The sequence below is a fragment of the Rhipicephalus microplus genome, chromosome 6 (assembly GCF_043290135.1).
Source record: "Rhipicephalus microplus isolate Deutch F79 chromosome 6, USDA_Rmic, whole genome shotgun sequence".
NCBI lineage: Eukaryota > Metazoa > Arthropoda > Arachnida > Ixodida > Ixodidae > Rhipicephalus > Rhipicephalus microplus.
In genome coordinates, this window is record NC_134705.1 from 70068568 (window position 1) to 70080482 (window position 11915).

General features: G+C 49.3%; 1 protein-coding gene across 1 annotated transcript; it reads right to left on the reverse strand.

Moving 5' to 3' along the window:
- Nucleotides 1-2277: 2277 nt before the first annotated feature.
- LOC119168627 (carbonic anhydrase 1) lies at nucleotides 2278-3521 on the reverse strand. Its single transcript, XM_037420021.2, has one exon. The coding sequence runs from the start codon at nucleotides 3282-3284 to the stop codon at nucleotides 2394-2396; it is 891 nt and encodes a 296-aa protein (XP_037275918.2). The 5' UTR covers nucleotides 3285-3521; the 3' UTR covers nucleotides 2278-2393.
- Between the last annotated feature and the right edge of the window lie 8394 nt (nucleotides 3522-11915).

Below are 11915 nucleotides of genomic sequence, written 5' to 3' on the forward strand. Positions count from 1 at the left end.
CAGTCGGTAGGATGAATAGTGATTAAAATGAAGTCAATCCGTAGTAAAGCGCAACATGTGACTTGTAACGAATGGCTTCTTCACTAGAACACCGTATCAAATATTGAAAGTAAATCTTTCAAAATAAGCATTTCAAAAGTTAGTGCATCTAGCAATAAATCGTGCAAGGCTGCGTCACGTTTCGGGTGCTGCAACGTGGCGGCAAGTTTCAGCTTCTGTCGTCAGCCATCCGTACAGAATACTCGGGAAGTCAGAAACGCGTGCATATTGATATTTTTTAATGCGAATGTATTTCTTATTTGGGCTATATGTCAAACGTCCGTCGGGATCCGTCCACCGCCCTCTCCCATTGAAATAACTGCGGGTGCGCTCGCCCCTAGCAACAGGTGCCCCCATGATGATGATGATGATGATGATAATGATTCCACGGCCTTGGCTCGTACCCACTCAGGGGGATCGGCCAAGAATCGACTTCTTAATTCAGTAAGATTTCTTTTATATTCAATATCGAAACCACCCACAGGAGAAAAAAAAGAAAAGACACCCTAGGCAGAATGAAAGGAGTGCAAGAGTTGTTTGTCACTCGTTCAGATCAGACAATCCTTCATTACATTGAATAGGCATTAGCGTGGTTAAGCAAAGCTGCTGTTTGGGTTGGATTATTTTGCAGAAATAATAATCACGCAATTAAAAGCTGAATTGTTTTACTTTCATTAAGGCACTTGCAAACTGCATAGAAAACGTTCTCGTGGCTGAAGCCCAGATCGGAAGAACCGAAGGAAAGTATTTTTTCAATTGTGAAGTTCAGCCCAGACTAGCGAATGGGAGGACGAAGAGTGTTTTTCTCAGCAATTGGTATCGGCGACATGATAAAAAATAGTACTCTATTGTTTCTGATTCTGAACAAAAGTTGCATAGCGGTGATATCGCCAGACTAGCCCTATGTGAATAGAAATTTAACGGGGGAACACGACATCGGAATCTGGTTACTATGGTTTCAAACTGTCTTGTAGGACACCAAAAAATTTTCTACGAAAATCTAAAGTGAGTAAATTCTGGTGTTGACATTATTGCTTCTATAGTGTCTGCACGAAGCACGAAATTTCTCCACCATGTCACGCTTCGTAGCTGTCAGCAACCGCTGCGGGCGCACTCACTTATTTTAACCACGCACGTAGCTACTAGAACTGCAAACGCATACCACGTTTCTCGTCTCTCGCGATAGATAAATGCCATGGCGCCAGCGAACAGCGCTATTGGCTGTACGGTGTAAACTATATTCTTATAACGCTGGGTTCTCACGTGCGAAATGCGGTAATGGACGCTTCACAATGCACTTGTTTTTCTCACAATTTCCTTCGGAGAGGTGGGGGAATTTTATCTACGGCCCATGGCAAGCCACACTGATAAGAGATTAGCTGTGGTGTGGTGGTTCATAAAACGCGCATATTTCACAAAATGAGGCAAATTCCTTTAAGGTAAAGATTTTCTTTTTAATCGTATTGCAAAATACCTGAATGGTCACTCGTACAATCGCCATTCAGTATATGCCATAGGGGTCTACATACGGTACTCAAAATGTCTGTGTTTCAATACGCCAGGGGCAAAGAACTCAGGCGACATTGCTGCGATCGTAGTATCACCCACGTAATTGAAGGTTCGCACATATAATGCGTCTTTATAAGCCCAAACTCCATAAGCGCGAAAATGCACGCGACAGCGACGAGCGACGCGACGTAGATCGGCGTCGCGCGATCAGTCGCTAGCGCAGGCAAACCTCATTCACGCGACGGCTTCGGCGAGCGAATTCCACTGTTGCTGGCATGAGGCCGTCAACCAAGGAGGTTATACTTAGATTAGTATAACCTCCTTGCCGTCAACTCGCACCAAGAAAACCGCGTAGCGAGCGGCTTTCAATTTAAAAATAAGATATATTGTTGTGTAATGGAACGGAAAGTGTTTATTATTGCCTTGCAGCATTTTTATATGCGCATGCGTAATAAACATTGCGTTATTTCTTGTTGCGCATACGTGACTCGGGCAGGGTCACGTGCACCTATGTAGTCTTCGTCTTTTCCGGTTTTTCGCTATTGGCTGCTTGAGCCCAGCACTTCCGGGCGATGAGCGACGGTTTCCAAATCTGGAGAACCGAGCGATCGCGCGAAAACGAGCACGCGACACGTCGCGCGAACGCCCTGTTTCGTCGCTCATTTGCGTCGCTCGTCGCTGTCGCGTGCATTTTCGCGCTTATGGAGTTTGGGCTATAGGGCTCTTTTCATTTGGAAGAAAGTCAGAGTAAATAAACCGAAGTAGTTTAAGGATAATTCTTCAGCAATAACACCTACATAACTTGAACAGAGTTTGCTCTCACTCACAGTCCCTGATTTGACGCTTTAGTTATTCTCTTGCAGAAGTTGTGAATACTCCGTAGAAGAAGGCTGCCCCTTTGAACGAGGGCCTCTGTCGTCCTGTTTCTTCAGGGGCTCCCGCACGATGCGTCGCACAAGAGGCTGTGGAGCACGCACGTTGCACTCAATTGGACCATCGGATGACTTCTGCGGATCGACTTTCTCCTCGTACGACATCAGCGTGCGAAATGCTGCCAACTGTTCGGGTGACACTTTGGTGGGCTGCTTGTATAAAATCCAGGTGACGTTCTCGTACCACGGTGGTGTCGTCAGCGAGCCTTCGTACGTCCAGTAGCTACTGCTGGTTGGAATCGGTGAGGAGACGTCTAGAGGCTGCTGCAGTACCCGCTTCATGCCCTTGTGCTTGATGTGCGGGATGCAGTCGACGACGCTCCGAAGCAGCGGGCTAGCTGCACCTTCTTCCAAGAACACAGCCACCACGGCGAGACCCTCTTCAGATGAAGCTGCCTCCACGAATGACTTGTACTTGTCGGCGTTGAAATGGACCCAGTGCAGTTCACCGGCATACTGCTTCCCGTCGACACGGTGCTCGCTGCCGGTGTTGTTGGTCTTGCCCCAGTGGGCATGAAACCGATCCAGTTGGTAGTGGTGTTGCAGAGGTCCCCCGCGAAGGTTTGGTTCCGCCACCTTGACGCTCACTTCCCATGTGTTACCGGTGTTGGAGATGCTCGTAGACAGTAGGCCAGTATCGTCCCACTGCAACGGGTTGTCCCTCAAATAGGGATCAGGTGTGACGTCTTTTGTCACAATATTAACAGGTGACTGCTTGTTTCCAATGCGTTTAGTGCTATTTGCCATACTCTTCGCTAAATAGCACTTAGGAACGCAGTCAAACAGCGTGTTTACGGAGGACATGCCTGTGGGAGGGCAAATGCGCTTGAAAAATTTCCAACGAAAGTTAGAACAGGGACGAACCTTGCCTTTGGGAACGGTTTCGTAAACGAGCTTGACGCCGCCGGAAACGCATCTCTCACGAAGTAACGATGATGGCAATGATCCTCTTCTTGATGTAGCTTACTAACTAAGGGGCAGAAACTGATCGGCAGGCAGTTTCATTACACAAAAAATTGGATGAGTACTTGTCGTTCCCCAGACGCGTAGGCAAGCTGCCGCACATCGTCTTCTTCTAAACCAGCTTCCAAAAAAATGTCGTTGCTATCGAGGAATTAAGTAAAAACAGTCTCCATACTCTCTCTGCCTACAATTTATAATTGACTATTCAATTTAGAGTCTTAAAAACACCAGCTAACATCAAACATCAACATCAAAACATTAGCCAAATGTTGAGCATGACGTGGAGAGCCTTGCTAAAGCTTGTCTTGTAATGAATTGGTGGCGAAAACCTGCATGCATTCTAATAAAGGTGAAAACTTTTGCTGACCTTTCTTGTAAATCTAAATATTAGCATCAATAATTTTTTTCACCTTCAGCGACCTCTTCATTCATGTTTCTACATCATATTCAGCATGGAGAAGACTCACATATTAGGCGAGTTGGTGAGGTTTCATAATAAAAAAATGGCCCATGATTCACTGCAAATGTCGTCGAAACGCGATGGCCTTGCGTCTGGATAGAGTAAATATAACATTTATTGGATGTTCTTGTTGTGTTCTGGGTTTTCGGTTTCGGTTTTGGAATGACATGTGAGGATGCCAGGGGGCGCCGCTCTGGCATCCAGGACTTCAAGGCGACTAAACGAGTGTGCGTTGGGTAACCGTGGAGCGCGGTTGTTGTTCTCTTCGGCGCTTCGCGCCAACCCGCGTGTTCGGGCTGGTCGGCGTCCCCGCCGGCCGCGTACGTCTCCGTCGGCCGTCTTCTTCTTCTGCTTCGTCGGGACCAGCCAGCCCCCAACTGAGCAATGGCGACGAGGACGTGTAAAAACCCATTTTGTTCTCCGTGTTCGTCTTTTTCTTGCTTCTTTTTAAACTATTTTTTTCAGATTGGCTTCATTTTCATTTTAGTTTCATTTAAGTATCCTGCCGCCCGGTTCTTGGCCCATCCCCCTCTATGGATGAGCGCCATCCATAAGAGGTCATCATCATCATCATCATCTTGCTTCTAACGGACCTACCCTGCTAACCCTAGACGCTCTTTGTTCCCAGCAAGATGGCTGCTGCATGCTGCGTCGCTCCATTCCTTCTTCATTCAGCTACGCCGCCTCTGTCGTCTTCTTCAAACAGTGTACTGGCGTCATTTTCTTCTCGTCTGCACCTCTCCATTCTTCTTGCTTGAAATGGCGTCTACTATTCCACCTCCCCTATTTCTTCATTCGCCCGGAGACCCGGCACTTCCGTGGGCGGACTGGAAATTGGTGTTTCAGGCCTACTCAGATGCGGCCGGGGAGGACGCCAGCAAGCCCGAGCGTCGCAAGGCCCTGCTGCTCAACGCGTTGGGCCCTGCCGGGTTAAAGCTCTTCTATACTTTGGACGCCACCAACGCGTTGCCGACGCCAGCGTCGGGCGATGCCTTCAAGAATGCTGTTGCTTTTTTCGATGAGCATTTTAAAGATGTCTCGTGCGATTATCTCGCAGGCGTAGAATTCCAAGAAAGGCGACAACTGCCTGGCGAACTAGTCGCCGAGTTCATTACATCTCTTTGAACGCTCGCCGCGTCATGCGGCTTCGGCGCGCTCGAGGACGATATGATCCGCCATCAGCTTTTCACCAGGGTAGCCTCGCAAAACGTCCACTGCCGCATGCTTCAAAAAGGCTCCTCGATTTCATTATCCGAGGCCCTCTCGATTGCGCGAGAGGACGAGCTTATTCGCTCCCAGTTGGAGCAATTCGCTCCGCATTCAGTGCAGCAACTTTCTGCTGCGGGGGGCCAAGGCGGTGGCTCTTTGTTTCACGGGACGCGTCAACATGGCGGCCCTTCATCTTCGTCTCGGCGCGGTGGCCAACATGGATGCCCGCCTGCACAGTCCTTCCGTGGCGGCCAACAAGGCGGCCTCTCTGCGTCGCGGGGGCGAGCGAGAGGCGACCCCATTCCGCCATATCCTGGTTTTCAGGAACAGCACCAAGCTCCTAACTCGCATTTGCAATTTTCTTCTCCAAGCGCAACCGCGCATTGCTTTCGTTGCGGATCGGCTCGGCATTTGGCCAATTTTGCGCAGTGTCCCGCGAGAAACCGCACTTGTCTTGCGTGCGGAAAAATCGGACATTTTCAGTCCGTATGCAATTCCCGTCCAGCAAATCTTCCTGAACCAGTTTCTTCATCCGCTCCTTCTAGCAATGCACAGACCAATACGGTCACTGTTTTAAATGTGAATGGCCTCAACACTACGTCCGAGCCCAGCTTCGTAGCTTCAGTGGGCCATGTGCCCTTGTCATTTCTCGTGGACACTGGTGCTCAGTCTCTTTAATCAGTGCCGCTGACTTTCATAGTCATTTTTCCAACATTTGGCTTTTCCCTTCACACGTCGTTCTAGAAACATATTCCAAGGAAACGATTGATAATTTAGGTCATTTTACAGCTCAGGTCTCCTATCGCAGTCGCACTGTTTCCATTACTTTTTATGTAACTGCCAATGGCAGCTCGCTTTTGGGACGTGATGCCATCAGGGCTTTGTTCATCAACATCGTCGGTGCGTCTATGACGTGTGCTCAAGTCGACGTCCAAGATGATCTTCCGGCCAACGCGCCTTCTGAATTCCACCAGCTGTTCACCCGTGAACTGGGTTGTGTGTGCGGTTTTTTGCATAAAATGATGCGTCGACCAGGTGTGTACCCTGTGCGTGCAAAGCTGCGCCGCATTCCTTTTCTTCTCCGTGAGCAAGTCTCTGCGGAACTGTCTCACCTTCAAGCCAGCGGAATCATCGAGCCTGTCTCTGCTTCCGACTGGGTTTCTCCACTGGTCATCGTTGTACCAGGCGGGCCACCGCTTAATAAATCGGGATGATCCCACCTCACCTGGCCACCTTGAGAGAGGGCGCGCGCGCGGCGCGGCAGCCATCAATAAACAGTCCCTTGCTAGCTAGCGTCTCGTGTGGTTGTGTCTTTGCTGAGCGCGTAAAGCAGAACATGGTGTCAGAAGTGTAACAGTCGAACCCTGCGCTGAAGATGGACTGCCTACCACCACCCGAGCCACTTGTACTGACAAATACTCCGGCCGACAACTGGAAAAAGTTCCGCCAACGAATCGAACTCTACTTCAAAGCTACTGAGACCAACAAGAAACGGACGCCAGCACAGAAGGCTGCCATCTTTCTACACGTCGCGGGCCCAGAGGCAATTGAAGTGTTTAACACCCTACCTCTATCAGCAGAACAACGAGAGGACTATGACTCGATCGTCAAAGCCTTCGAAGACTACTGCACGCCTCGGTGCAACGAGACATTCGAGAGGTTGCCACAGTAGCCACAGCGTCGACGTTGTCCGCTCGTACGAGACTGTCCGGCAGCGTTTGCAATTTTTTCGACTCTCTGCACTTTCGCTTCGCTTTCAAGAGCCCGGTTCTGCGTTGCTGCCAGTTCCGCGTTTAATGCTCGCGTTTAAGGCTTCGATTAATGTACCGCGGGTCTAGGCATATTCGCATGCGGCCATTCTTCTTCATAATAAGAACAAGTGGACTCACCCAGTCTGACGGCTCTTCCATTTTGCATATGATGCCCTGCGAGACCATCCGGGCCAACTCCTGCTTAAGTGGCGCTCGCAGTGCGTGTGGCACTTTCCTCGGCGGCATGATCGTGGGGCGCGCATCATCCTTCATTGCCAGCGAATATGGTCTACGGATGCAGCCCAGACCGTGGAATAACTCCGGGAACTCGGTGACCCAGTCGGTGCTAACGTCACTTCTTGAAGATACATCGTGAACGCGGGAAATCAGCCCGAAACGTTTCATGAAGGCCATTTGGGAATGAGCAAGTGCAAAGCCAGAGCACGCCTTCTGATGTACTGGCCTGGGATGAATGCTGACATCAAGTCACTCATTAGCAAGTGTGCCACATGTCAGCACTTTGCCTACCGGCAACCTTCAGAGCCACTGTTATCGAGGGAAATCCCAACGCGGCCGTGGCAGCGAATTGGTGTCGACCTATTTGACCATGGGGGCAAGCGTTACCTGGTTGCGTACTGTGCCTACTCCAACTACCCAGAAGTGGAACAGTTGCCTCAGTCAACAAGTCAGGTCGTAGTGGACACACTAGGGACCATGTTTGCTCGCCACGGTATACCCATTGAAGTCTGTACCGATGGAGGACCACAGTTCACATCGCGAGAGTTTAGACAGTTTGCAGTAAAATACGATTTTACTCATACCATATCCAGTCCACACTTCCCCAGGGCCAATGGTCTAGCTGAGAAAGGGGTACAGGTCGTAAAGCGCCTCTTGAAGAAAAGTGAGTACGCTGGCGAGGAGTTCTGGGTTGCACTGCTCAATTATCGAATCTCGCCCCTGATAGACGGACGCACACCAAGTCAGCTCCTTATGGGACGGATGCTTCGGGGACGACTTCCAGACTTCTCATCGGCTTCGACATCGTCAGTGCGGAAACATCCACAGGATCACGGCAAAGGCATACCTCTCACACCTCTCTCCGAAGGGGACGTCGTCAGAATAAGAAACGACAAGGGGTGGTTTCCGAAAGCCCGAGTAGAGAAACTTGCTGGCCCTAGATCTTACATAGTCTGTACAGATGAAGGCCGGCGTTATCGAAGGAATCGTCAGCATCTAAAAAGGACGCCCGAACACTTAGACCCACTGGATGACAAGGATGTCGCACCGATAATCCCGTCGCCTATACAGCATAGACAACATTCAACATCAGATACAGCGCCCGATTTGACAACAGCATCCGCATCACGAAAGGAACGACATCCGTCACAACAGGCGCCTGCATCGGATGCTCTACTGAACCAGTCAGCTGCACGTGCACCACCCATTGCAAGTCAACCATCAAGGGACCCCGACGTGGTCCCGTCCCAGCATAAGGTCACTTGCCAGGCACAAGAAGCAGCCGACTCGAGTCTCAGAAGATCAACTAGGCCACGTAGAGCACCGACGCGCTTTGCCGACTACATCACCTAAAGAAAAAGGAGGATGTACCAGGCGGGCCACCGCTTAATAAATCGGGATGATCCCACCTCACCTGGCCACCTTGAGAGAGGGCGCGCGCGCGGCGCGGCAGCCATCAATAAACAGTCCCTTGCTAGCTAGCGTCTCGTGTGGTTGTGTCTTTGCTGAGCGCGTAAAGCAGAACAATCGTCAAGAAAAAAGATGGATCCCTTCGACTATGCGTCGACTTACGAGAACCGAACAAGGCGATCGTCATAGATGGTTTTCCACTTCCTCACATTGAAGAACTGCTTCATCAGCTCTCCGGAGCGGTATGTTTCTCCAAGCTGGACCTCGCGTCCGCTTATCACCAAGTTGAACTTTCTGAGTGCAGTAGATACTTAACCACATTTGTATCGTACAAAGGCTTGTTTCGGTTTCGCCACGTGTGTTTCGGGCTTGCATCTGCCCCTGCAGTGTTTCAGAAAATGATGTCAATTATTCTTAAGGGTTGTAATGGCGCCCTTTGTTACTTGAATGACATTTTGATGTGGGGACGTACTCGCGAAGAGCACGATGCTAACTTGCATACTGTTCTCAACCGCATCAGTGATTGTGGTATGAAACATAATAACAAGTGCATTTTTTCTGTGGATGAGTTACAATTTCTTGGACATAATGTCAGTTCCCGCGGCTTGACACCTGTTGAATCTAAAGTTCAGGCCATTGTCAATGCCCCATGGCCTACTGATGCCAAAATCTTGTAATCTTTTTTAGGTCTTGTTGGTTATTATGCCAAGTTTGTTCCTCACTATGCTGATGTTGAACCACTGCGTACTCTACTTTGTCAAGCACAGCCTTTTAACTGGTCAGCTGAAGCTGAGCAGAGCTTCATTCAAGTTAAGTCAACACTGGCCTCAAAGCCATCTGTTAGTATTTTCAATGAGAAGCTTCCCATCGTCATGATGACGGATGCGTCCGACGTTCGACTGGGAGCAGTGTTTCAACAACTCAGAGGTGATCAGCTTATCACTATCGCTTTTGCATCTTGTACATTGACCCCTGCTGAACGCAGATATTCAGTAGGAGAGCGTGAAGCTCTCACGTGTCTTTTTGCCTGTGAGAAATGGCATGTTTACTTGTGGGGCCGGCACTTCACATTACGTACATATCACCAAGCACTAGTTGCTCTTCTTTCTGCAGGATCCGTAGGCCGCCGCCCCATTCGCATTTCCCGTTATGTGCCAAACTCATGTATTATAATTTCAGTGTTCAATATTGTAAAGGTTCTAATAACGTGGTTGCTGATGCACTGTCGCACCTTCCTCTTCAGCTACCGGTTACTGAAGAGCGGGATGAGGAAGTTGTTTCATTAGTTACTTCGTGCATTACTAAAGCTGAGCTTCAGGCAGCTACAGTTCAAGATTCCACTTTGTCTCAAGTTCTCAAATATTTACGTGAAGGATGGCCTTCCAAATGTGCTTTTGCATCTGAATTCGTGCCTTACTTTGCAGTCCGACAGGAACTGTCTTGTGTCGAGGGCTTGCTTTTCCGCGATGAACGCGTGATTCCCCCTGCTTCTTTCCGTAACAAGCTAATACAGCTTGCCCATGAGGCCCATCCAGGCATTGTCCGCACCAAACAAAATCTCCGAGACAGGTACTGGTGGCCAGCCTTAGACAAGCAGGTCGAGCATGCAGTTTAAAACTACCATATATGTCAGGCAGCTGACAAGTCTGCCAAACCTGCATTTTCTCTGTTGCAGCCAGTCCAGTGGCCTGATCGGCCTTGGCAGAAACTTGGCATGCACATCATCGGTCCTTTGCATATAGTTCCGTAAAATGTCTGGTTCATTGTTTCTCTCATCGGCTACCATTCCGAATGGCCAGAGCTTTGTTTCACACATACGGTTACTTCTGAGGTCATCATTGAATTTCTGTCTTCATTCTTCAGCCGGGAAGGTTTTCCGGATGCCATAGTTACGGACAATGGTCCACAGTTTCAGTCCCAACATTTCGAGGCTTTTCTTTCACAACGAGGAATTCAGCACTTGAGGTCATCAGTTTTTTATCCCCAATCAAATGAGCAAATCGAGCGCTTTAGTCGCGTTCTGAAGGAACATATCCAGATCGCCCAATTAGAGCACCGTCCCCTCAAGCAAGTCTTGACTGAATGTTTCGCTTCGTACAGGTTAACATTACAAGGCACCACTGGAGTGTCTCCTGCTCAACTTCTCCACGGTAGGCAACCGCGAGTTGCTCTCGACATAGTCTCTTTGCCTCGTAACATAGCAGTGTCTTCTCCTGATTAAATCCGTACCAGAGTTTTTCTCATCAACAAGCAATGAAAAAGTATGTCGACACCCGTCGAGGTGCAAAGCAGTCCAAAGTTCGCACTGGCGATCTAGTCAAGGTTCGTGTGCCAGGCAAGCGCCCCAAGTATCGGGGTCCTTACAAAGTCTTGGGCCAGGTTAGCCCCACTTCTTTTCGCTTAAGTGATGGTAACATCTGGAATGCTTCGCGCCTTGTTGTTTTTCATGCGGATTCGCCTTCAACACCTAAATGTCTTCCCCATCACGTTCCGTCCGCGCCTTTCAACTATCCATCAGATTATTACATGTGGCCTCCATGTACAGGCATTTCTTCAATGGGGGAGGAGTTACCAGTCGGTGTCGCTGGTTCAAGTACACCAAGTCATACGGTTCACCTCGAACCTTCAAATACGGCTGAGACCGTTGAATTGGACTCCGGTCCACGAAGTTCTTTCGAAGTTCATGCTGTGAGCTCTGATGAGACCGCGAATTTTGACGCTCGTTCAGAGCCTTCACAATCTTCCACTGCTCTTGATGTGTCACATCAGAGCACAAGTGACCAATGTGCACAGACACCTGATTCTACACCCAAAAGGGCCCGCCCTAAGCGGAAGCGGCAGAAGCCGCGTCGGTTCGAAGACTACGTGATGTAGAGCCCTTGTTCATTACTGTTGGGAACATTATTGTTCTGTGAAAAGGTTCAATGCATTGAAATAAATATTGTACTGAGTTGTGTACATCTTTTCAGTGCATTTTCAGGACTCACAGTGTGTGAGTTCTGTGTGCCGTGCTCTGAATTTTCATGTGTTCTAACGTACATACCTTGTATAATACGTTGGTATCCATCATGTATAATATAAACAGTGTATTGGTGAGCTTCTTTCGAGGAGGGGATGATTGTTGTGTTCTGGGTTTTCTGTGTCGGTTTCGGAATGACATGTGAGGATGCCAGGGGGCGCCGCTCTGGCATCCAGGATTTCAAGGGGACTGTAAAATAAAAGGAGTGTGCGTTAGGTAACCGTGGAGTGCGGTTGTTGTTCTTTTCTTTGGCGCTTCGCGCCAACCCACGTGTTCGGGCTGGTCGACGTCCCCACCGGCCGCGTACGTCTCCGTCGGCCGTCTTCTTCTTCTTCTGCTTCGTCGGGACCAGCCAGCCCCCAACACAGCAGTTCTGCGAGAGAAAA